Source organism: Biomphalaria glabrata, chromosome 18 (genome assembly GCF_947242115.1).
Source record: "Biomphalaria glabrata chromosome 18, xgBioGlab47.1, whole genome shotgun sequence".
Taxonomy (NCBI): domain Eukaryota; kingdom Metazoa; phylum Mollusca; class Gastropoda; family Planorbidae; genus Biomphalaria; species Biomphalaria glabrata.
In genome coordinates, this window is record NC_074728.1 from 14,054,964 (window position 1) to 14,082,203 (window position 27,240).

Here is a 27,240-nt window from a genome sequence, read left to right on the forward strand (position 1 = left end):
TTGATCAGTACTGGCATCATTTTTTTTCCATGTATGCTTTTAACTAAAAGGGGAACTTTACTTTTACTTTTTATCTTGAATAGTTTCTCTTTGCTTTATATACATATATAAAGTTCCTAGAGATTTGTCCACAGTTGGTAAGTTTTCATTTTTAATTATCATAAAATTAATACTAAAAACAAATTTTGCTTTTATTCTATATAAAAGGGCATGCATTCTCCTTTAATTTCATAACAAATATACATTTTCTTAAAACAAACAAAAAATGTATTTATACTTAAAGTTTAATCAGAGCAGTGATTAATTCTGTCAAAACATAAATACTTTAAAGAGTTGACTGATATACATACAAAGATCTAGTGATAAGCTAGTTCAATGCAACGATATGGCCTAATCATCAAGTTAAACCTTTCATCAGACTAATAGCCTAAACTAGTATTTCCCAAACAGTGTACCAAGTAACACTAGTGTTCTACAAGGCTTGTATAGGTGTTCCATGAATTATTGGCACAATTAACTAGTAGGCCTACACATGAATTATTCCTAAGTATATAGTAATGAATCTAATGAAGGCAACTCAATGCCAAGGGTACAATGACAATGCACATTAAATTTTGGAGATTACAGAACAAGGTGACTATTGTGAGACAGTTAATATTATTAGTTTGTATAGACACGCACCATAGTTAACAGACTTTGAACGCGACATTTAGTGATGTCACGACTTAGTTGGGTTATAGATTATTTATGTAAATATAGTCAGTTGGTGTTATCTTATCTTATATAATACAGACGTTACTTTAAAAAAGAAGATGATTACAACCTATGCGTCATGCATTTAGTCATGCATATTAACCAATGACTTAAATTCTGCCAAGTCACTGGTTTTCCTGGCTAGCTTAGGCAACCCATTCCATGCTCTAATAGCACTAGGGAAGAAGGAGTATTTGTACAAATTTGTCCTAGCCTATGGGACGAGGAATGTGCCTTTATCTTTGTGTCTTTCAAAGTATTTTATTAAATTTTGTTTTTGTATTTGAAGATTATGGTTCAGTGTTTTATGTATAGTTGCTACTTTACTTTTGAGTCTTGTGTCCTGAAGGCTTTCTAAATTTAGTAATTTTACTAAAGGTGTTACTCTGGTTAAGTGTGAATATTCGTTTGTTATGAATCTCACTGCTCTATTTTGTGTCTGTTCCAGTTTCTTAATGTTATCTTGAGTTGAGGGGTCTCACACGGGGGATGCATATTCTATTATTGGCCTAACCAATGTATGTGTTAGGATTTTATAAGGATAACGTTATATTATAGACAGACTCCACCCTGGCCTTTTCAATATTAAACGTCAGCTGTATTTGTATAACAGTTTGGACTTAGTCTTTTTCTACTTATTTCATGTTTAGGTGTCACAGCTATAGATGCCTGAACATATAACAGTTTTATTTTTACTTGAAGATGTCAGCTAATAAGATGAGTTAAGCCTTACTTGAAGATGTCAGCTGATAAGATGAGTTACTGTGACATGCCAGGGATTCTATATAATGTCTAGATCTAAATGTTAACTGTTAAATTCAATGAAGATCCTTTTCAATTTTGATTCAAACACAGAAACTTTAATTCTTAACTTGATAACAGGAACATATAATACAGCATTTACAAAGTGAACTGTATCAAGAATACGAAATATTTAAATAAACTACTAGATTTAGTATAAGTACAAAACTGTTCTCTAGTAATTCTAACCCGAGAATAATATACATCTTGCCTCTATCAGATTCAATTCATGACTGACTTTCCCACCCTTCTACTACCACGTTCTTGTTTCGGAAGAAGAGGCTAAGCCAATCAAACCATAGCTTTCTATCACGTGACAAGTGCATCTTTGGTTTGAGTGACAGATGTCATAACGTCATAGGAATTTCCAGACTTGACCTATAACCTTGAACTAAGTTTATTATTCAATAATTAAATAAAATATTTGACAATGATACATGACAGTAGGTCTTGTTACTTGTTAGTTAATTACATCGAATACACCAGTACAAGAAACCCAGACATCTCCAGCGTAATCTGTCGAAGTCAGACAGCTATCAACAACTACAATGGCAAGGACTATCAACAACCATCCTTAATAACACACAGTTCTCTTACGCCTTTCATTATCCATTCAATTAGTGTTCTTTCTAGTGCATTGGCGCCCAGCGATAGACCCACTGCAGGACAGAATTATAACAATATGGAAACGAAAAATTGATTTTATTAGATCTTCTCGGCAAAGAAAACAAGATTACAAAGAGAGTTTGTGTTACACAAACTCAGAGGCGGCCCCCGTCGAAGTCGGATCCCTGTCGGATCTGCATATTCGCAAATAATATTCAAGAGGTGCTTTAATTTTGATGTAAAATGTTTTACACGTTTCGGATGTTCCTTCAGAGTTGAAGATAATTACTTCCTAGTCCAAACCTCCCGCAGGACGACGGGGGATGGGAGTGGGCAGGGTTTGAACCCTGGGCCATCCATAAATCTGAACGACAGTCCAGCGCGCAAACCGCACGACCAGGCAGCCATCCGATGGTCAAAAGTAATAATGTTTCAAAGATTCATTTGCCGTAAATTTAAATTTAAATTTAATAAAAAAATAGTAGATTAGTTTTAGTATATTAAAACATTACAATATTGATCAAAACGTTTGGAAATGAAAATCTACACTTTTTTTTTTACCCTTTAAGTTTAGAAATTGAAATTCTACATCTTAATCTAGTCTATTTTAGTCTAAACTAGATCTAGAAATTCTAGATCTAGACTCTAAAATAATTTTAATTAGAATATAAATCCAGATCTAGATATACTGTAATAAAAATCTAGATCTAGTTTAAAAAATCTAGATTAGATCTAAATCAAGATATCATTCCTTTTTTAAACGCGAGTCACATAACGAGGCTTAATAAACATTACTATACCGAGTTCTTTTTTCATTTCATTTGAAGAATTAATTCCATATAACGTCAGAGGGAAAAAACAACACTACGTCACACGGCCTAGCTAGACTAAAAATCGCCTTCATCTATAAGAGCCATTTATCGAGTGTTCATAGACTTTGGTGCACCGAGTGCGTTCTTTAAGCATTTCATTTAAAGAATTCATTCCATATGACGTCAAAGGAAAAAAAACACTACGTCACACGGCCTAGCTAGAATAAAAATCGCCTTGACCATTACGAGCCTTTTATCGAGTGTTCATAGACATTGGTGCACCGAGTGCGTTCTTTTAGCATTTCATTTAAAGAATTCATTCCATATGACGTCAAAGGAAAAAAAAAAACACTACGTCACAAGGCCTAGCTAGACTAAAATCACCTTTATCAACACGAGCCATTTCTCGAGTGTTCATAGACATTGGTGCACCGAGTGCGTTCTTTTAGCATTTCATTTAAAGAATTCATTCCATGTGACGTCAAAGGAAAAAAAAACACTACGTCACACGGCTTAGTTAGACTAAAATATGTTTTCATTAATACAAGCAATTTTTTCGAGGGTTAATAGACATTGGTGCACCGAGTGCGTTCTTTTAACATTACATTTAAAGAGTCCATTCACATGACGTCAAAGAAAAAAAAAATTCCATTACCTCACAATAGGCTAGTACCGGTACCATAAAAAAAAATGTCTTTATTTACACGAGATATTTAACGAGGGTTCATAGACATTGGTGCTCTGAGTTCTAATAGATATTATTTAAAAAGGATCAAAGCCACATTGTTTTTGCGTTTTGTCTGTCAGTCGGTCTGTCCGTTATCTTGATATAAAAAAAACAACTAAAAGTTATTAAAAATTGATTAACCTTTATTTTACGTTTCAAAACATCGCAATAATTTTTAGGTATGAACACAATTGAAAAGTTTATATAATAGATTGTTCCGGATGTTTGTATAAATAGTAAAAGAAAAAGATAATTTCAGATAAATGTAATACCTTTAATTAAATTTTTTGGATGGTCTCGTATAAAAATTAGATGTACTACAGCCACGTGGAGAGATTTTCATACCTTACTTTGGTGTTTGGATTCTGTTTTCCTTAAAAATCGGAAAATAATATTAACGATAATTAGATTTTTTTATGTTTTAGGTAGAAAGTTAAATGTACTGTAAGAGAGTAGTGAGTTAAAATATTTTTCATAAAAATCCGTAAAAACATTATTTCGTAAATGAGAAGATTATTTGTTTATCATTTAGAAGAGGGAGTTCAAACAATTATTTGGCGTTAGTAGATTTTGAAATAAATTCGGAAATTTCTGGCGACGATTTGTAAGAAACAAAATCCGGAACTTTCTTTATCGATTACAAAACTTCTATGTTATGTTTTACAAGAAAATTAAATGTCTAAAAAGTAATTTTCAGTAATCAATTCTAGTAAATTACTTTTTTTAAAAGCCTTATGCGATTTCAAACAATCATTAGGCATAATTCATGTTTTATAAAACAATATCCGGAACATTTTTACACTTAATGAAATATAAGTCAGTATAGAGATTATGATTTAGCATTAATATGCTATTTACATAAAAAACGGAACAACATATTATTGATAATGTGTTTTTGCAACGTTTAAGCATGGAAATTGAATGTAATATAAGTTAGAAGAGCAAACAAACATTTGTTGGCGTTGATTAGTTTTGCACAAAAAAATCCGGAACAATCAATTTTAGATACTTAAAACTATTGAGATGTTATGGGAGGAACATTAAAGGGTAAATCAGATTTTCAATAGCTTTTAGAGTTCTAGTTTTTTAAATCTAATTGTGACGGACAGACCGACCAACAGACAAAACGCACAAAAATAAGCTTCTTTTATTCGGATGGGGGCACTAAACAAAAAATAAATAAAATCTGATTTTTAAAAAAAGTTTAAGGAATTGGTTTAGCACCTGATCATGTTGCGACGTTACGCTACTGCACGAAAATCGCTGCATAAAAAGTCCATTTAAAAAAATGTGCGTGATATTTACATACAAAGTGCATTATTAGCCTTTATAAACAAACAGAAATGTTTTCTTTTAATTTTAGCAGCTAGTTGACCAGAAAAAACGTCTTTAACTATTATTTGTATTTGTTGTAAACATTTCCTGTACATTTTAAAAATATATTTGACTTAGTGATACTGAAAATACACAAATATTGTCCATCTTTGTTAGCATATTGTAACATTGCCTCCCTTACATTTACGTAATTGTTTTAGAATTGGTGTATTTTTATGAAAAAATCGCTTGCATAATTAATTTTATAAATTAAACGGTTTGCTTTTAGAAAACCAAAAGTAGCCGTTGCACCTAAACTTTTCAAGCCGGATTTAATGATGAAATAATATTTTTCATATCTCTTCTAGTTTTCGAGATCTGAGTGTGACAGACGGACAGACGGACAGACGGACATTTTGCACAAACCTAATAGCGGCTTTTTCCCCTTACGGGGGCCGCTAAAAAAAGCTATAACAAAATCATTATGAAGTCTGAATTGATATAGATTCTGACTCTTATTTGAAACAAGGATACAAATATCAACTGTTATGTAATTTCTGGTCAAGATTGTCTGAAGAGTGCTTTAATATTTTTAAAAAATTACTACAAGCTATTTGTGAGAATCAGGATTTTAGTTATTTTGTTGCAACAGTCAAGTATAAATCTAGAAACAAGTTGCTTGATGCCCCACCAAATAGTACAATTGAGCATATGATCAACAAACAAACAAAAATTAATATCTACTTGAACACAATACCATCAAGTCATTAGACCTTTATTTTTCTGATGCTAAGGTCTGTATATTTTATTATAGTTTTGTACTTTTAAATAATTTTTTAAAAATAATAAATTTAGAATATGGGTAAACTCTTATTATTTTTTATTTCAACAAATGGGAAATAATCCAACCTAAAAAAACAAGCAAAGGGTTCTGCTTAATTCTCCGAAGATTGGGGAGTGTTTCGTTAAAGAAAAGGTTGGAAAACACTTATCTCTTGATATCTACAAAGAACAAAGGATCAACAGAATATGACACTCATTTCTGCTTAACTAAAGATCTGAAATAAACATTCTACCATCAAGCTTAATAAACTGCTGTCACAATAAACTAATATTATAATAAAGTATTTGATCTAAAGCTTGCATATTAATTAACAATCAATCATCATATATAATTATGATGATGCTAGATCTGGAATCTAAAAGTAGACTTGATCTAGCATTGTATATTTGTTATTATCTTATCTTATGTGATTGTCATTTCATCCCCAATTAAATATTTTATATATAAATATGATTATGTAGAATGCTTTTTGACATTTTATGACATGTTACTAATGCGCTTATAGTGTTTCCTCTTCACTTTGTATTCTTAATGAGAAATCTTATATTATATGGTAAATCTGGGTATGTACTTAGCTATAGGGCTGGATGTAATATTATAATATTATCCTTATCAAAGGCCAAGGTGTGGTGCAAGTAGTGGAAATCTTTTGAGAGATAGAAGTGCAATTACAATAATTATGACTGTGCTGCTGATAACTTATCATCAAAGGCTGATGTGTGGTGAAAGTTCGACCATGTTTCACTTTATTTTATTTTTCAATCGCTCTTTCTTGAAAATGGGTGCGTCAATTTCAGCCTTGAAATAAGGTTTTATTTTTTTCTAATAAAGGCGGAGTTCACCCATCCACAGGATATCATGTCGCCTGTATAAGTTTTGCTTTAATTCCTTTTAAACATTACGTGTTACAGTATTGTCATTTAATAAAAATGAATACATTAAATATTGCTCATTTTATGATTTTAAAAGTTACTATTTGTTAGATAAAAATGATCAGATGATGAAAATATCAGGGGATGAAATGACCTGGGATAAAGTGACCAGGGAATGAAATGACCGGGGATGAAGTGACCGGGGATAAAATGACCGGGAACCCTTATATAAATCTTATCTTATATTTTTATACAGACGTTACTTCATAAAAGAAGATGATTACGTCCTACGTGTCGTGCATTTAGTTATGCATATTAACCAATGACTTAAATTCTGCCAAGTCACTGGTTTTCCTGGCTAGCTCAGGCAACCCATTCCATGCTCTAATAGCGCTAGGGAAGAAGGAGCTTTTGTACAAATTTGTTCTAGCATATGAAATAGGAAATAAGCCTTTATCTTTGTGTCTTTCTGGGTATTTTATTAAATTTTGTTTTTGTATTATGGTTCAGTGTTTTATGTATAATTGCTAGTTTACTTTTGAGTCTTCTTTCATGAAGGCTTTCTAAATTTAGTGATTTTACTAAAGGTGTTACTCTAGTCAAATGTGAATATTCGTTTGTTATGAATCTCACTGCTCTATTTTCTGTCTGTTCCAGTTTCTTAATGTTTTCTTGAGTTGAGGGGTGCCAAACAGAGGATGCATATTCTATTATTGGTATAACCAAGGTTAAATAACATTTTAGTTTTATGTTCTTTTCGGTTTTGTATTGGCTACTGCTTTTATCTGACTGTGTATTTTAATGATATCATGGTCTGATAGACCAGGGATAATATTATAATCTACTAGTAATGCAGGTCTGTTGGTTAAGAAGAGATCTAATGTGTTGTTAAATCTAGTTGGTTTTTTAATAATTAGATCTAAAATTAGGTTGTGTTAAGTTTCTATGAAAAGCTCATGTATGTCCTTAAGGTTTTGGTGTTTATCTATGGTTAGTGTTTTCCAATTTATATCAGATAGAATGAAATAACCCATAATCCAAAAAACTGCAGTTTTCTTTTTTTAGCGGCCCCCGAAAGGGGAAAAGACACTATTAGTTTTGTGCGAAATGTGTGTCCGTCTGTCCCATTTAGATCTCATAAACTAGAAAAGATATTGAAAATACGACATCACATTTAGACCATTCAAAGTTCTGATGCAACAGCTACTTTTTTTTTTTTTATGAATTTTTAAAATCAGTTATGCAAGCAGTTTTTTAAAGAGAAAAAGCTAATTAGTATGCATTATAAGTTAGACCTAATTTAAAACGAATAGTAATCTTGTAAACTTCATTTTCCTGTTGTTTTTTTTTTACTGCGGAAATGGTTTTTTTTTTTTGAGGATTCGAATAAGAGATTATGCCTTTTCAAAACTATTAGATCAATTTTAAGACATCAGTTAGGCCAGGGGAGGCGCTGCGACTGAGTGGTAAAGCACTTGGCTTCTGAACCGGAGGTACCGGGTTCGAATCCTGGTGAAGACTGGGATTTTCAACTTTGGAATCTTTGGGCGCCTCTGAGTCCACTCAGCTCTAATGGGTACCTGACATTAGTTGGGGAAAAGTAAAGGCGGTTGGTCATGTGCTGGCTACATGACACCCTCGTTAACCGTAGGCCACAGAATCAGATGACCTTTACATCATCTGCCTTTATAGACCACAAGGTCTGAAAGGGGAACTAGTTAGGCCAGGTTCACATCTAACTTTACATTCACTTTCACCTATCCTTTGATCTGCGGGACCGTTGGGGCACTACAAAAGATCTGTTAACCTTCTTTCTCCATTCTTATAGATCTCTCATTTGTCTTTGATATAATTTCATTCGGATGTTCTTTCTGAAAATATTGAAGCCTGGGTGGACCACTTCGGTGGCCGATTTTGAGTTAGTGTTTCCACACAAACTGTTAGTGTTTCCACACAAACTGTCTTTTGTAACCTTGTTTTTTTTTTAAATTGTAGTTAACTGATTACACAGTTCTTGCATGTACTCTAAACTAGAATTTGGTGGTCTGTATATACTGCCTATTATTAGGGATGTTGAGGCAGTGTTGCTTTTACAAAATGTTGATTCTATATTTTTTTTAGTTACGTAAGGTAACTGTAATAAGAGTGTTTATTTTTACTGCTAAAATAACTCCTCCATGGTTATCTGCCATATCTTTTCTAAAAATTTCATTATCACTATTAGTACTATTACTATTGATTTTTATTGAAAATTCCAATTCCAATGTAACAGAGTGTTACAGAGTCTAAATCTAGATTACTATTACCATTAGGTCTAGACTAGAGATAGTGATAGAAATATATTATAGGGCCTACTGATTATAATTATAAATTAATTATTATTATTATAATAATTATATCAATAAATTAATAACTCGATCTAGATAATTAATCTAAATCTATAAATCTATATAGATCTAATACTTTATACGGCAATATCCGCATTGAGCGTCGGTATTTACACTCCTGGCCATTTTTCTGCGTTGTCAAGGAGCAGGATCAAGACCAAAAGCATTATCAAAAGGGGGAATAACCTAGTTGTTTTTTTAAATACCGACTTTAATCACGGATAGGAAGAGAGAGAAAATAAACTAATAGAAATAATAGAGCTCACAGACCTATATAAAATACCGACCGTAAATACGGATAGCTATGTAGATTGAATAAACAACTAAGAATCTAAAATATTACTAGCAGAAGTTTTGAATAGGGGGAGGAGAGAATAGTATATTATTATATAATTAATAAATATATTCTTATTAATTACATCTAAATGACGATAATTGCAGAAAAAATAGTGGATCTAGATGTGGCATTTGTATTTGATATAGACTAGTGACTAGGTCTAGGTGCAGATTTTTTGGATTAAAATTTAATGTGCTGTCAACATGTAATATTTCTAAGTCAAAGTTGAGATTAATATTGAATTTAAATAGCTGTATGCATACCGGGTCGTCTATCTAGTCAAATGTTAATGAAGTCAACATTAAATTATAAGTATAATAATTACATACAATTGTGGATCTAGATGAGGAAAAACATTATTCTAGACAGATGTAAGAGAGCAGTATTTGATATAGACTAGATAATAGTTTTAGATTGTGTGTGTGTGTTAGTGTGTGTGATAAGAACTGAATTTAAATACACATTCCTCTTGGTCTAAATTTTAAATAGAGACTAATTATTAAATTGTAAATAGATCTATTTAGAAATATTTTGATTAGCATTTAAATAAAATGATGCATTTAAATACAATAATGTTGAGATCAATATTGTATTTAAATAAATCGAATCTAGGCCTACGGCAACATTTCTTAATATGTCTGTCTAGAATAATGTTGAAATTAGTAAAATACGACATTATATTTTTATTTCAACTTATGGTGCTGTCAACATTTACTTAAAATGGACATTATTATAGTCATCATATTTCTTTTAGACTTCGGGCCTATTAAAATCTCAATAGACAATATTTAGCATCGTTTTTTTCTTTCAAGGCTGGATGAGTGGATCCCTGTTTTTTGCTGCAAAGATTTTGGGCCCGGTAAGGGCCCCAACTGGGCCAGTTCATACTAACCACATGGGCCCCATTTGGGGAATGAACATTGGCCCAAACAGGCGCCTATAGGGCTGAGTCAGGGGGCCCAGAAAATCTCCTTGTAAAACCAGTGTGGGGCCTGTAAGGGGGGCAATTAATGAAAGCCCAAACAGGGCCCTTAAGGGTCCAGTCTAAGCACAATGAGGGGGCCCAGATGAAGCCCCGATAGAAACCCTCATGGGGCTAGTATGTGGCAAATGTTAAGGGTCATGAAAGGGCAAACCACATGGGCCCTATTTGGGGATGAACATTGCCACATATGAGGGCCCTAAGGGCTGAGTCTGGTCGTCTCAGCTCGGGGCCCAGATGAAGCCCTATTGGAACCCTCATGGAGCCATTGTGGGGCAAACACTGAGGGGCCTGAAAAGGCTAAACACATGGGCCCCATTTGGGGATGATCATTGCCCCATATGAGGCCCCTAAGGGCTCAGTCTGGTCTCATTTCGGGGGCTCAGATGAAGCCCTATTGGAACCCTCATGGAGCCATTGTGGGGCAAACACTGAGGGGCCTGAAAGGGCTAAACACATGGGCCCCATTTGGGGATGATCATTGCCCCATATGAGGCCCCTAAGGGCTCAGTCTGGTCTCATTTCGGGGGCTCAGATGAAACCCTATTGGAACCCTCATGGAGCCAGTGTGGGGCTAACATTTAGGGGCCTGTAAGGGCTAATTCGTCCAGATCCTACGACACCTTTACAGTCAGTCTAGTTGCTGCATTAAAACAGAAGAGGGAACAACATAGTTTTTTACAATCGAGACAGGTGTGAGACAGGGGTGCATCTTATCTCCCTTCCTTTTCCTCCTAGCCATCGACTACATAATGAGGAGAGCAATGAACCAGACTGCCTTTGGTATTCCATGGCATGAACAACTCCGATTGACGGACTTGGACTTTGCTGATGATGTTGCACTACTCGGGGCTACAAATAAATGCATTCAAGAAATGACGGAGAGCCTAGACAGAGAGGCACCCAAAATTGGCCTCCGCATAAACTTGGATAAGACTAAAATTATGCGAGTTGGATATAAGGCAAAGGGTGTCCCCGTCAGACTTGGCGAGTCAAAGCTTGAAGAGCTGGACAAGTTCACGTACCTTGGCAGCATCATAACAAATGATGGAGATGCTTACCATGATGTAGCATGTCGAATAGGAAAGGCAGGGAGCATTTTCCAAAGGCTGCAGCCTATTTGGACTACCCAAGCCATTGGACTCGAGACAAAAATACACCTTCTCAACACAATCGTCATTCCAACTGCTACATATGCATGTGAGACGTGGAAGTCATCTGTCAAAATTGAGAAAAGACTAAATGTGGCTCAACAGAGATGGCTGAGACGGATTTTGGGAGTCAGTTACACAGACCGGATCTCAAACAAGGAAATCCTATGCCGAACTGGGAGTCGAACACTTAATGAGGTTGTGACTGAGCGTCGCATGAGGTTTGCGGGACATGTTCTACGTCAAAATGAATTACGCACACCAAGAGTTGCGATAACATGGAAGCCAAAACGAGGAAAGCGCAAACAGTGACGTCCTCGTATTACCTGGCGACACAACTTCATGGAGGACCTCAGAACAGTGGACACCAGGTGGAAGGAGGCTTCAGACATTGCCAGTGACAGATCATTATGGAGACAGCTTGCCGCCCAATGCGCCGAACGGCGCGGGAGGACCTAAGTCTAAGTCTAAGTAAGGGCTAAACACATGGGCCCAAATGGGAACCCTTAGGGTTGAGTCTAGGCTCAGTTTGGGGTCCCAGATAAAGCCCGGATGGAACCCTCATAGAGCTAGTTTGAGGCTAACATTGAGGGACCTGAAAGGGCTTAACACATGGGCCCCATTTGGGAGGCGAACATTAGCCCAAATGGGAACCCTTAGGGCTGAGTCTAGGCTCAGTTTGGGGGCCCAGATGAAGCCCTATTGGAACCCTCATAGAGCCATTGTGGGGCAAACACTGAGGGGCCTGAAAGGGCTATACACATGGGCCTCATTCGGGGGATGAACTTTGGCCCAAACTGGCGCAATCAGGGGGCCCATATGAAGCCCTGATGGAAACCTAATGGGGCTAGTATAGGGCAAACGTTGACGGGCCTGTAAGGGCTAACCACATGGGTCCCATTTGGGGGATGAACATTGGCCCAAACAGGCGCCTATAGGGCTGAGTCTGAGCTCAGTCAGGGGGCTCAGAAAATCCCCTTGTGAGGCCTGTAAGGGGAAGGACTTGTGGGCCCCAACAGGGCCAAAGATAATTGGCCCTTTGGGGGGAAATTAATGAAAGCCAAACAGGGCCCTTAAGGGTCCAGTCTAGGCACAATGAGGGGGCCCAGATGAAGCCCCGATAAAACCCTCATGGGACTAGTATGGGGCTAATGTTCAGGAGCATGAAAGGGCTAACCACATGGGCCCCATTTGGGGATGAACATGGCCCCATATGAGGGTCCTAAGGGCTGAGTCTGAAAGGGCTAAACATATGGGCCCCATTTGGCGGATGAACATTGGTCCAAAATGGACGCCCTTAGGGCTGAGCCTGGGCTAAGTTAGAAGGCCCAGGAGAAGCCTTGAGGGAACCATCATGGTGCCAGTGTGGGCCAAACATTGAGTGGTCTGAAGAGTTAATCAAATGGACCCCATTTAGAGGATGAATGGGTGAGTCTGTGCTCAATTAGGGGGCCCAGATAACACCCTGCTGAAACCCACATGGGGCCAGTGATGGGGGTAAACATTGGGTGGCCTGAAAGGGCTAAACACGGGCCTTATTTGGAGGATGAAAGGGAGCCATTAGGGATGAGTCTATCTTTAATCGGAGGGCCCGGATAAAACCTACGTGGGGCTAGTGATGGGGGCAAAGAGATGGGCCTATTTGGAGGATGAATGGGGGCCGTTAGGGATGAATCTGTGCTCAATTAGGAGGCCCAGATAAAGCCCTGATGAAACCTACGTGTGGACAGTGAAGAGGGCAAACATTGAGAGATGAGTTTGTGCTCAATAAGGGGACCAGATAAAGCCATATTAAAGGCAAGTATGGGTCAAACCTTGGAGGGGTACTAAAGCGCTAAACACATGGACACCATTCAGAAGATGAATGGGAGCCCTTAGGGGTGAGTTTGGGGTTAGGGTTAGGGATAAACCTACAGAAGGTCAGTGATGTGGGCCTGAAAGCTAAACATACGGGCATTAATGGGATGAACGTTTGCCCAAACTCAGGCCCTTAATGGTGCCCAGATGAAGCTCCGATATGGGGCCACTAAGCAGGCCGCAGCTACTTTTTGTGCAATGAATGGGATTGTTTTCGGGGGCTCCCCCCCCCCCTTTCGCCATTCGTGTATGGTGTCCATAATTAATCTTTATTACATTACGACCCTACATTTTTCCGAAATACTTTTATTGTACCCTAGAATAGGTTCATACTATGAGAACGTGTATGTGTCGGGACCGGTTTCCCGACAAAATAGCGCGAACAAAATAGCGCCGTCGAAATAGCGCGTAAAATATCTCTTAAAATTTAAATACGCAAACATTATGCAAGAAATATAATAAGCTGCTGATTTTAGTCCTGGCAAAGAATGTACCGTAACGAGAGTAAAGCGGGTTTATACTCTTTTTCTCATGAAGAGTATGCTTGGGAGAGAAGGGAAGTTGTTTTAAAATTTAAATTAATTAATGTTACATTAAAAAGTATGTTAAGTTGATTGTTAAAGCATGGCCCGTTTATTAAAATAGAAAAGGGGGTTGGATGTTCAGGGCCGTGAATAATTCATTGTAAAAATGACACTAATTCACGTTGGAGACTGAAGCACACGATAGAGCACTATTTAACACCTTGCCACAGAGGTTCCGTTTGACTTGACAATTTTTCTAATAACCCTTGATGCCAGTTCGCTATACTTCTGGCGGTATTAGCAGTCACCCCCACTAATTTTTCCAAAGAATAGAAACGTGATCCATGATGCCTGAAACTTCTTTGAAAGGGTCTCATGCACGCTCCTCCTAGCAGCTTTCTCTTCTGTGATTTTAAAATTACTTTTCGTACCGCGAATTAGTTCCAAAAGCCTATTTACTAATTTATGGAGGAGTAGGTTAATAATAACAAGATGTTACTGACTTTTTTAAACTCCCCCCCCCCTATCATTTTCACATTCGTTTGACCAAGACCAGGTCACCGAGGTCACACCTAACCGACCTCTTCCTCTTAACTCAGGTCAAGCAAAGACAGACAGCAATTAGCAGTTAGTTATCTGAACTTCTTGATCTGGACATCTTAGCTAATTTCTATCCCCCCCCCCCTTTTATACTTAGTTTTCTTTCTCTACTTACTCTCTTCACCACCCCACTTTTGTACATTCTCTCCTTTTCTGCCACCTATTCCTCCCCTCCTATGTTGTGAGCAAGATGTGTGTGTCATGTAGTATGGGTGTCACTTAGGTTAGATCCTGTGGTATACCTGTCCATTAATTCAAATGGGTCTGGCTAGTTGTTCTGGAATAGAGAGAGCCTCTCTTTGTTGCTTGTGAGATGAATGAATAAAGTGTCCATCCTTGCGTGTCCAGTTACTGAAATTTATCGACTTGACCTTTGGTGACGGGGTAGGCTCAGACGAAGTGAATAGCAAAGGATGGGCGAGAGGCCAAAACGCGGCGACGTATGCGGAGATGGCATTTTTGTTTTGGGGTCTCTGTTATATAGATCCAACTTAGTTAATTAATCTTTTTTGGTCGAAATGTGAGCAAGAAAGTTAATTTTAGAAAATTAGTTTTCTCACATTTATCTACATTTCAAAGGATGTCAGCCGTCAGGGCACCTATCCTATGAATAGGAAACTAAAGAAGTACATCTTTGTCCACTATTTTCGATTCTTAGGGGCGATAGTATACTACCTGGAAAAGAGGGAGATGTGAAAAGTTATTGTATCGTACCGCCGTGGGTAGCCCATCCAAGCGCTAAATAATTAAAACTTAACAATAGAGACGCTGGTTTATGCTCTACGCCAAGTTAGACGAGAGTCTGGGTCTTGTCAAGGGGACAAGTTAATAATGGACAACCTAAAATAAATTATTCTCAAATGAATTTTTATATGCAAGCTTCGTATGTTCACGGGTATAAGAACAAGCGATCACCATTGAATGGGCCCCATTACCTTGCATTCACAACTTCTCGATATTGGACTTCTATTTTTATTTCAAAATTTACAATTGTTTCATCATTGAATTTATTTTGACCTCGCTATTTTGCTTAACCTGCGTGAAATCTGAGTTATATCACTTTTAATTGTATTTCATTTTCACACTTCTATTTTGATTCACCTGCGCGATACCCGCCGATATCAGAGTTTCAATTTGACTTAAGATATTCTACCTTGCTCATTTCGATTTACTTGAGCAATATCTGAGTATTTTTTTTTCTTAAAATCTATTTCACTTTGTTGTATCTAATTAACTTTCTAACTAATGGCAGGCCGACCCATTGCTCGTACCAGTATAGTTGGGCTTAACGAAATAATGGACAGAGTAGACGTAAGACATGAGTTTTGGAATTTGTCAGCGTTGTTGCCTCACCTAGAAGCTGATGTAGTATTAGAGTGGTGTGCTAGAAGGCGGCTTGTAAAAAATGAATTACGTTGTGAAAACTGCAACGACCACTGCTCATTAGTACGCTATATACAAGGTGCTGACGGTTATCGATGGTGTTGTAACAAATGTGGCACGCGAAAATCTGTGCGACACGGCTCTTTTTTTACAGGCAGCCATTTAAGTATCAAACAAATAATTATCATTATTTATTGCTGGGCTTGTGACATGCCACAGCTACAAATGTCACGAGAAGCCGGACAAATAGATAAATCAATCGTTACTGATTGGTGCAATTTCTTGAGAGAGGAATGTGCACAATGGAATGAAACTCATGCTATGATAATCGGTGGCGTCGATGAAAATTTTGAACCCATTGTGGTTGAGATCGACGAATCGAAATATTTTCATAGAAAATACCACCGTGGCCAATGGCGAGAGGGACACTGGGTATTCGGTGGAGTGGAAAGAGAGAGTGGACGCTGTTTTCTCGTTGAAGTTCCAGACCGCCGAGCAGCAACACTAGAACAATGCATCGTGCAGCACATATTGCCTGGCAGCCATATCATATCAGATGGCTGGGCAGCGTATGCAAATATTCCACAAATTGGTCAAGGGATTTATTCCCATTCAGTTATTGTACACCAACAAAATTTTGTAGACCCTTTGGACCCCGAGATTCATACTCAGAATATTGAGAACTTGTGGATGCGTGCTAAACGCAAGTTAAAAAGACAATTCGGAACAAGCGGTGCATTGTTTCAGAGTTATTTAGATGAGTTTATATATCGAAATAGTATGCGCGAAGAAGACATGTTTTCCAGCATGCTGGTAACGATTGGTGATAATTATCCATGATTTTTTTTTTTTCAACTTTAAAACACTGTCTGACATGTGGGTCTATTTCAGTTATTTTCTCCCTCAGTCTATGTAAGCCGCCTTTAAAAAAAAAAAAATATTTTGTAAATTGATTAATCTCGTCACGAAATCTAAAAAACCTAAGCAAGATTTACAATAAATTTGTACACAGTTTTACTTTATATTTTAGGTGCTCACTAAAAATCTATCTGTTGAAATTCACGTAACAGCCTCGAGCTATTAATTACTAGCCTATTTGCCCACAGACCAGACACAGTTCCGTATATTTAAAGGTAATAAGTAGGTAGAAAATGGGGAGACATGTTATTTATTACAGAAACTATATTTTTATGTATCAAATTGCACATATCTCCTCTACCGGCTAAACTTTTTTTTTTTAAATAAGTGGAGACAAGTTACTTAACGTAATGCCGTAAGCTACATTATTAATGTGCCGTAGCAACTAGGATCTGTCTCTTCTTTTCCCATACTGTCGGTAACTCCACCATTGCCTGGTTTCCAGTCCAGAATGAGAAAGGAGGAGGGGCGGCATTAGTTAGTCCCGGTGAGTCGTTAGTTAGTTCCGGTGAGTCGTTCGTTAGTCCCGGTGAGTCGTTCGTTAGTCCCGGTGAGTCGTTAGTTAGTCCCGGTGAGTCGTTAGTTAGTCCCGGTGAGTCGTTTAAGATAATATCGGTACCTGGTAAGTACAATTTTTGCACTTTAAATAAAAATTCTAACTTATTACAATTTATAAATTTAAAAAAAAACAACATTTGCACATATAGGGACATTTTTTTTTATTAGATCGAGATCTAAATTGGTTTACTAATTCTTATCTATTGGTCACATGTCATCATCTAGAACCCCTGTTGTTTGGGCCAATTTTCATTCCCAAATGGAGCCCATATATATGAGTTATAGCACTTTTAGGCTTCTCAATGTTTGCCCCCTTACTGTCCCTAAAAGGGTTTCATCTGGGCCCCTTGAGCCCAAGCTCACTCCTAAGGGCCTGCTTGGGTCAACGTATCCCATTGTGTTTAGCCCTTTGAAGTTTGCTCCTTACTGACCTCCACTAGGGCTCCATGATAGTGCCCAGAATCGCCCTTTAAGGACCCCCATTTGAACAACAATGATCCCCCGAAATGGGGGCCATGTTTTTAGCCCTTTCAGGTCCCTCAATGTTCAACGCTCTTACTGGGTTTTATCCGGAATTCATCCTACCCCCCTATCTGAGCCAAGGCTCACCTTTCAGGGCATCCTTTTGGGCCAACATTAATCGCTAAATGGGTCCCATGTGTTTAGTCCTTTAGACCCCTCAATGTTTGCCCCTCTTACTGGCCCTGAATGTGTTTTATCCTGAATTCATCTGGGCCCCCTATCTGAACCCAAACTCACTATTAAGAACCCTTGTTGTTTGGGCCAATTATTCATCCCCCAAATAGAGACCATGAGTTACAGCTCTTTTAGCTTTCTCAATCTGTGCCCCCTTAATGGTCAGGCCCACTATCTGAGCCCAAGCTCACCCCTAAGGGCACCTGTTTGTGCCAATGTTCGTTCACCAGATGGGGCCCATAAATTAAGCCCTTTCAGGTTTCATCACTGCCCCTTAGTTGAGCCCATGCTAACCCCTAACAGCCGAATGGGGTACATGTGTTTAGCCATGTCAGACATCTCCAAGTTTGCTCCTTACATTCAGTAGTGGGTATAGATCAATAAAAAAAAATGTATAGATCTATAACATAGTACCGGTATTTGATATAGACTAGGTTTAGATTTGTGTGTGTGTGAAAGAAAAAAACGAATTTAAATAGACCATCTAGATCTATAAAGACTAATGATTACATTTTAAATAGATCTATTTAGTATTATTTTGATTACGATTTAAATGAAATAAAGTTGAGATCTCAATTAAGTCTTATCTACATCTATCTGAAACTATTGATTGTTGTGCCAGTAACTGTTGACGCAAGTCTTCTATACTGTACTCTTGTAAAGAAAAAAAAATCCAATTTTAATAATAAACATACCAGTACCAGTGTACCATACACACGTTCACGTGCTAATGAAATTATGCATCAACATATAACAGAAATTAAAAAAAAAAACAAAAAAACACAAAGACAGATCCATAACATTTTATTAAGACATATTAATTCTTAAGAGTAAAGAAAAAAAATCATTACAAAAAAAAGTTAGATCTAGAAATAATCTACATTTGCTCTATAATTTGCACTAGATCTAGTAAATGTATGGGTTGTTTAAATAAAATAGATCTACATTTTCAAACGCTATCAAACTTTTTCAGAACTATATTTTATAGTTGGCAACAAAAGAGAACTCATTTTATTTTATTTTTTGGTTTGAGTGGTATATATCTAATTTATCGGTAACCAACCAAGCCAATCTGGCAACAGTTGCAGTTTGTAAATATTGACGCTCATTGCGGAAATTGCCTACTATATTTAATATTACTTATTAGTATATTATATTAATTATATATAAAATAAACATTTGCTCAGATATATTAAATTATTAAAACATATAGATCTTACAAATGAAGTAAATGACAGATCTAAATCTAGATCTTTCTTGATCTAATAATAATTTTAAAAATTAAAATTATTCATTGAAATAGTTACCTTTTATTTAATAAAATTTAATTTAAGCCAATTTCTTCCCTCCCCTTTTTTTTTACCAGAATCCCAGGATTAGATCACTTGGCAGAATTTAAGTCATTGGTTAATATGCATGACTAAATGCATGATGCGTAGGACGTAATCATCTTCTTTTTTGAAGTAACGTCTGTATTATATAAGATAAGATATATTAAATATACATATGTTATATTTATTATACAAAAATACAATCTAAGCTCCCTATACTTCTATAACTATTATAGGCCACGCAGACACTCTATTAGTATTTCCTCCCATGACAATATATCAGATAGATTTATACTATATAGATTTAGTTAGATCTAGATCTACTCTAACCAGACTAATCTGTGTAGAAAAAAAAAATGTATTCTTGAAGTCCGTGCAAATGAATATTTGATCTAGACTAGCGCTAGATCTAGATCTGTTTTTCTAAGAAAAGCTAAGAGTGATTTCCCTTATGGAGCACTGGTAGTAGATCCATCCATCATCTTAGTACCGTCTTAAATTAGGCATTCTCGATGGCACTATTATAAAATCACAGACCTAGATCTATATAGTCTAGATCTAAATCCAGAGATGCTTAAAGAGAGAGAGCATCAATGTAAAAAAAAATGTATTCTTGATGTCCGTAAAATTTCATATTAGAACCCATACAATAGTAGCCTACCCTATAGTAGGCCTATATAGTACAATAGCCTACCTAATAATGTTAACTATTATAATGCTATGTGGTATAACAATAATTACATCACAAACTTAAATCGAACAAAACAAGACGAAATAAACACAAAGATTAGTTCAGACATGGAACTATACTAATGGAACAACAGCTCCTAGTTTTTACTAGGGGAGTGCCGTCGCGCATCATTTTCACGCATGGTGCAATATGGAGAAATTCAGGAGGATGCAAAAGAAGAAATTTATTCCTCCAGTCACATGGACTGACCTTCAATGAGAGTAAAACTTTCCTACGCTTTATTTTATTAGATCTCTAAAAACTTCATCCATTTTCTCACAATGTTTTGTGATTTATAAAATTTTCCTGAATAAGGGATCGTCACAAAAGTTATTTTTTTAAGGCCACCCCATTAAAATAGCTGTTTTCAGTACATTCACATTTGGGTATTTTACACAAAATCTGGATTTTTTTTTATGTACATGAAATCATTATCATCTGTCCCGCGTAACTAAATCCTCCACTTTTCCTGTCACCAATGTTCTTAACAAGAGAGAGAGGCTGGTCCATTATTTGCGTAGTCCAGCCAGCTTTTCTTCTGACAAACCTTTTTTCGTTCATTCTCTTAAAGGATATTTTTTTTTAAAGTTAGTCTTACAAAATACAATTCCAAACCAACTCATGCAGTTATCGTCTTTTCACAGTATTGGAGAGTCATCCTTTTTGCCAGCCAGAGTGTTAATTGGCAAAAGTAAAAAATTCATTATTTTTTTTTTTTTAGTAAATATTCACAACTATATCTTTTATATAATAATATATTTTTTAATAATAATATCTTTTATATAGACATGCTTTAATAGATCTAATAAATGATTAACGCGGCCCTACCAATATGGGTATATTAATACTTAAATCTGGGTATTTTAAATTTCGAATGCGCATTTTTAAAAAACCGAACTTATCTATAGATCTCTTATATCTAGAATAATCTAGATCTACAACACCCAGACTTAGACTATGGTTCTAGATCTATTTAAAAGATATTTTTTAAAAAATAACTCAACAGATCTAATAAAGTCATGATTTCCACTCTATTTTCTCTAGATCTAGACCATACATGAGGTCAATATGAATGTTTATAGATCTAGTGAAATCTAGTCTACGTCTAGAACTCTAGATCTATCGATCATGTCTATAGTATAGACTGTATTATACTGTAACTGTATTACTAGTATTAGTATATAGTGACGGTAATTATAGTCACTATAATCAATAGTGTATTTCCTTTAGATCTAGATTCTAGTACCTGTACTAATATTAGTAGATGTAGATCTATAATAATAATACTTTTTAATAGTAGAAAGTAGATTTATAATCTATCAATAATCAATTCTATCTAATCTAGATCTAAATCTAGACTTCACATCACATGATTATTGATACAGACAGTGAATGAAACAGATGCAGTGATTATATTATAGTTTATACTGACTTATAGCTCTACCAGTTGATTATCATCATCATCATCTCGAATAATAATCTAGAATCTAGACTAGTATGTCAATGTCTCTATTAAAATAATTATATATATCATCAGCCATATCATTTTAAATATTAAAATAGTAGACATAGATTTCTATATTATAAATAGATAGATTAGATCTATAAAATATAATTTTACAAACTTTAGAAATGATTGATTTTATTTTTAATTGATCAGCCTTCTAGACTAGATCTAGCATCTCTAGCTAGACTATAACCTGTAGTTTGTAGATCTTGGAATTGGATCGAAATTCACCTTCCTAAATTGTCTCTAAAGTCTGTAGCTGATTTGAGAGGCCCAACGAGGCAAGAGTCTATTACTATTAGTACTCTTCTCTTGATCTATCTAGTAGGCCTACTTAGCTAGTGCATTAGCCTTAGCCATAGATAGTGTAGTCAAATCTTGACAACTAGTCTTCTAGATCTAGATCCAGTTTAGATTTAGAATATAAAAGTATTTTACTAGCTAAAATACTAAATCTACTGATCTAAATTCTAGATAGATATACAATATATAGATCCAGTTTAGATTTGGAATATAAAAATATTTACTAGCTAAAATTCTAAATCTACTGATCTATACTTAATATTTTAGATATTATATGACATCTACAAAAATTATTATTAAGATATAATTATAGAATCTAGACTAGTTATTTATGTACATAAAATTTATATATAAATAAAAGATAAAATTTATGCAGGCCTAGATCCCATAAATTTATAATTGATCCAGATCTATCAGTAAAAGTTACCTTCGATGGGAAGTTTTACCCAATCTAATCTAATCCATGCCTCGCCTACACCCCATACATTAAATAATAGTTCCCATTCCATGCCATGCCCAGACCCATGAGTTCATGAAATAATAAATGATGTGGTGTCAAGTTGGATCTATCCCCTGAAATTCAGCACTTTAATATAAAACTCTCATATCTAGTTAATTATTTGCTATGACACTCTGATCAACTTGGACTTGTGTGATACATATATGTTTCTTATCAGATTTAATGAATGAAGTTTTGGTGCATTTTAAGGCTACAAAAGTATCATCAGGTGCATTCTAACCATTGGTATTTTTCCTGGCAACATTTCTTTTCTAGTCTGTGATAAATTATAAATTTAAAAAAATGTTTGTAATGTTTCAGTTATTAACAAGTAGAACCATGCCAACCAGTTCTGATGATGTACCAGAATGGCTCAAGGATCATACTTATACTATTTCTACTCTCTGGGCAGACATTAATAATATTGGCATCCATTCAATATTTATTGTAAGTACTATATATACAATTTTTATTTTAGTTATCTAAAAGATGTTTTATGAAGTGTGATTTTCATGGTCAAGCAACATCCAAATATCGGGGATGGAATTTAACATAGTTTTTTTTTATAACACTCTTAAGCAAATTCATCTTTCATGAATGCCTAATATACTTGGCTGTTGTGCAGGCCATTCCTTTACAATAAACTGTTAGATGAAATTAGGCAAAATTATGTCTGATAATTTGTATGTTTGATACAACAATGTATTCAATTTAATAATATTATTTTTTAATTTTAATGTTTTCAAAAGAAATTAGCCATTATGCCTAATTGTATAATTACAGTTATGTTTGGAAATGCAAGAAAAAGGCATGCATTCCTGACAAGTCAATGATTGGTTGCACCTCTTAAAGGTAAGGTACTGCAATTTTTCCCTATGCACTTTTCTCATAAGCTGAAGTACTTGTATTTTTGAAAAACTAGTTTTCCATGAAAATGTAAATCATAATATATGTTATAGTTGCTTTTAGATGAGTGCAATGTCCATCAAATTAACTGAATATCTGCCTTCACCTTTAGTAATAATTCATAACTATTAAGGTCAGGGCCATGTCTACACATTAACACAGTAGCTCCTTTTAGGTACAGACTATTTTTAGAATAGCAAAATTATATAATTATACTTAATAACATATATACGTTTAGCATGGTCAACACATATGTCACACATATTTTTATTTTTTTTAAATCCTTTTATTTATTTTTATAACTAGATAACTTTCTGTTATGAGAAAAGATGAGATTCTTGGACTCCTGCATAGCACCACCAGAAAGGAAAATCCCATCATGTTGCAAAATAAAAGTCTTGGACCAATTTTAATTTAAGATATATATATTATACTGTAAGCTCTATACATATTTATGTATATCCTGTCATTCAGCCAACAGGTTTGGATTTAGTATTTCTTTAAATCTGTTTGATATTGTACTTGAAAACTATTAATCTGAGCCCCATTAAAACAATAGGGAGTGCAGTGAATGAGTGGTAAAGCACTTGGCTTCTGAACTGAGGGTTCCTGGGTTCAATTAAGACTGGGATTTTCAATTTCAGAATTCAAAAGGCTAGGGATACATGGCAATAGTAAGGAATAAGTAAAGGCAGTTTGGGGATCCATGGCTGAATGGTTAAGTCATGGGTTTGAATCTCTGTGAAGACTCGGATTAAAAATTTTTAGATTTTTGGGTGCCCCTGAGTCCACCTAACTCTAATGGGTAGCTGACTTTTGTTTTGAAAAGTAAAGATGGTTGGTTGTTGTGCTGGCCACATGATGCACTGGCCAAAGAATCAAATGACCTTAACATCATCTGCCCTATAGATTGTGACGTCTGAAATGGGATATTTTTTCAAAAGGTGGTTGGTTGTTGTGCTGGGTACATGACACCCTCGCTAACCATGGGGCACAGAAACTGATAAACTTTATATCATCTGCCCCATAGATTGCAAGATATGTAAGGGAAATTTTACTTTTTTAAAATTAAAATAAGAATCTATCAAAAGTAAACATAAAATATGATGTATTCTCCTTAAAACTAAAACCTGGTGCGAAGGTTTAAAATGTTGGCAAAAAAAAAGCAACATCATATATTCTTAATTCCCTTTCCAAAACTTACTGAGAAGAACATGCATGTTGTTCCCTCATAAGTTTCTTGACAGAGGAAATCTTGCTTATATTAGATTTGAATTAAGCAAATTAAGAAAAAAGAAAAAAATTATAATCATTATTTCAAATGGTTGTATCTAAACCTTATGAATTATTTTTCCGTTATAAGTATATTGAGATTAATGGATAATCATGAAATTGTTAAATAATTGCTGCTGTCATTCCATTGACTAAAGAACCATAATTTTTTTTTTTTTTAAATTAATTTCAAAATGATTTTTTTCAAGCATAGAGTTCACATAGATCTTGAGTGAATTTTTTTTTTTTTATTTGACTAATGCTTCAATTTTATTGTATCATATTAGTTGTTAATTTTTATTACCCAGAATATTTAAAAAATGAGTACACTATTTTCATGTAATAATGTAACTTGGTATTCACACAATGCTCAAAATACACCATAATCTTTAGGCCATACAGATTTGTATAAATTAACTTGTTTAAATACATTGTAAATGTATATTGTTTGGATAAGAATAAAGTTTTTCTGTAGACAATTATTGTTCAAGATTTGTTGATGCTCCTGCTTAATCAATTATATATACAGGTCATTAGTTTTAACACGTCCGATAATAAATGACAGTACAAGTTAGTGAATGAAAATTTGTCATTATTTCAGCTGCTTTAGTCCTACATCAATGTGAGGTACCAGTACTTTGATTGTGTCATATAACAATTTAAAGCAACATTTTGAAATGAATAGTCTGTAGAATTGACAGTAAATACATTTAAGTGATGGGCTGTGATCTGCTTGAATTGGGAGCTGATCATGTATTGAATTTGTGTTTTTGATCTTTACTTCAAGTAAATGTTAATGAGCAATTTATTTTTAATGAATAAATAATTTAAAAATAAATACAAAAGAACCATAAACATCTACTTTAGTTTAATAATTTTTTTTCGTCAGAACAGAATTTCCAACTTTGCATTCTAAAATAAAATATAATTTATTTAGAGTAGAGTCAGAACACAAAATCATAGTTTTAAAATATTAAGTAAATTAAGCTAAGCTGTGATCTCTTATAAACATTTGTATATAGACTATACACAATTTAATTATTATTTTTCATCAAATTGCAGGAACTACTACATGTACTTATGCCTATTTGACAATAAAAAACCATAGTCAATGAAATAGTAATACTAGTAAATGAGATAAAAGTAAACTAAATATCATCAATGCTATTGAAGCCACACTTGTTTTTTTTTATTTATCTTGTTTGGTGGACTGCAATTAAAGTTGCTATAAATTTCACTGATCGTCTTAGCTGAAATGCCAGTGTCGTCTCTTTGAAACCTAAGCTTATTTTCTTGGTAACTGGAAGTCCAGATATTTGGAGTTTCATTTTAAGCACCTATACTTTCCGAAATGGCATTCCGATAGGCTAAACCATTTGCCTAACATGTCATATGCACGTAAAGAGGTACCACAGAAATGCTTAGGCGCCAACTTACTTTAACTGACATAGAATAAGAGAGCACCTGGTTGCATACAGCTTCAGAACGAGACAGCAGGAGGTCACTTACAAAGGTGTGGTATACACCAATGAAAATTAATTGCCGAGGGTAGATGGCAAAAAAAAAAAACTGATTCTACCACAGGTGGACAATGGTTATGCCTGTGCTCAGTGTGGCATAATATGTAGGTCACAGCTGGGGCTGAGTAGCCTCTGGAAACAGCATTCCTCATAAGTCTTAGGAATCAAAGACAAGCCTATCATTTTTGTAGCATAGTTTGTAGCTTCTGTAAATGCATGAAATGCCGACACAAGTCCTCTGTGAGTTTGATGGATTATAAACATCTTACTTCTTCTTATATTAAATGATCCTTCTCTCTGTTCTTCTAGGTACTTGCATTTATCTAAATATCATTGATATATCGTAACATGTCATCAAAATAAAAGCTAGAATCTCTGCAACTCGTTTACAAGTCAGAAGTCATCAATAACACTTGCCATTTAAAAAATAACAATTTAGATTAGTCAAATCAGTGACTGATTATTCGATTCATTTAGGCCTATAAATTTTTTATTTGAATATATAATGATCCTTTACACTTTGTGACTTTACTAGTATACTTTGGAGTAGACTTGTTGAGCTAAAGTCGGAAGTACACATTGAGTTTTACTGTGATCTACTAGATTACTAGATCTAGATGTAGATCTATATATATATTAATATTATAATAATTATATTATATAATATAGAAGTAGAGAGAGTATCTCATCAATAGTATCTGTCATATCGTGATCAGTAGGCGGCTGCAGCTTTATAGATCTATTCCATGACAAAAACCCTGGCTAGATTTAGATCTACTGGTCTAGACATCTAGATCGAACTAGAATTAAACTAGAAAACTGAATGAGAGAAGTAGCTTTCTGGATCTAGAACCAGAATCTATATTATTAATATTAGATCTAGTTGCGTCGAACGCTTAATTTTTGGTTGTTGTTTTTAATAAATGCACATAAAATACATTGTATTTTGGCAATAAAAATACCCAGTTGGTAGTCCAGTAATTCTAATAATTAATTAATGAATGACTATCAGTATTTGTTTTAGATCTATCAGATTCATATGACTATGAC

The 27,240-nt window shown here is 35.0% G+C and overlaps 1 protein-coding gene and 1 long non-coding RNA gene across 9 annotated transcripts in view; one reads left to right on the forward strand and one right to left on the reverse strand.

Annotated features, from left to right (window-relative positions):
• The window catches only part of LOC106074727 (rap guanine nucleotide exchange factor 4-like), a 72,215-nt gene that overhangs the window by 43,927 nt on the left and 1,048 nt on the right, over positions 1–27,240 (reverse strand). For 2 of the 7 annotated variants that reach the window (XR_008775911.1, XM_056017294.1), the window contains exon 1: positions 9,193–9,352. The exons of 2 other annotated variants lie outside the window; for them this stretch is intronic. Coding sequence is in view for 1 of the 5 variants with exons in the window: in XM_056017294.1 (XP_055873269.1) it covers positions 9,193–9,213 (21 nt within the window). In the remaining 4 variants the exon portion in view is untranslated. Of the gene's footprint in view, positions 1–1,486; positions 1,932–9,192; positions 9,353–19,429; positions 20,104–27,240 lie in introns of those variants that run through there. 3 more of the 7 variants (XM_056017295.1, XM_056017296.1, XM_056017297.1) reach the window with 3 other exon arrangements.
• Positions 20,217–25,149, forward strand: LOC129923953 (uncharacterized). 2 transcript variants are annotated; one of them, XR_008775913.1, is made up of 5 exons: positions 20,217–20,874; positions 21,529–21,678; positions 21,844–22,939; positions 23,276–23,344; positions 23,705–25,149. It is a non-coding gene; the product is annotated as an uncharacterized LOC129923953 (long non-coding RNA). The 2 variants fall into 2 exon arrangements; XR_008775912.1 differs by lacking the exon at positions 20,217–20,874 and having other exon boundaries at positions 21,380–21,678.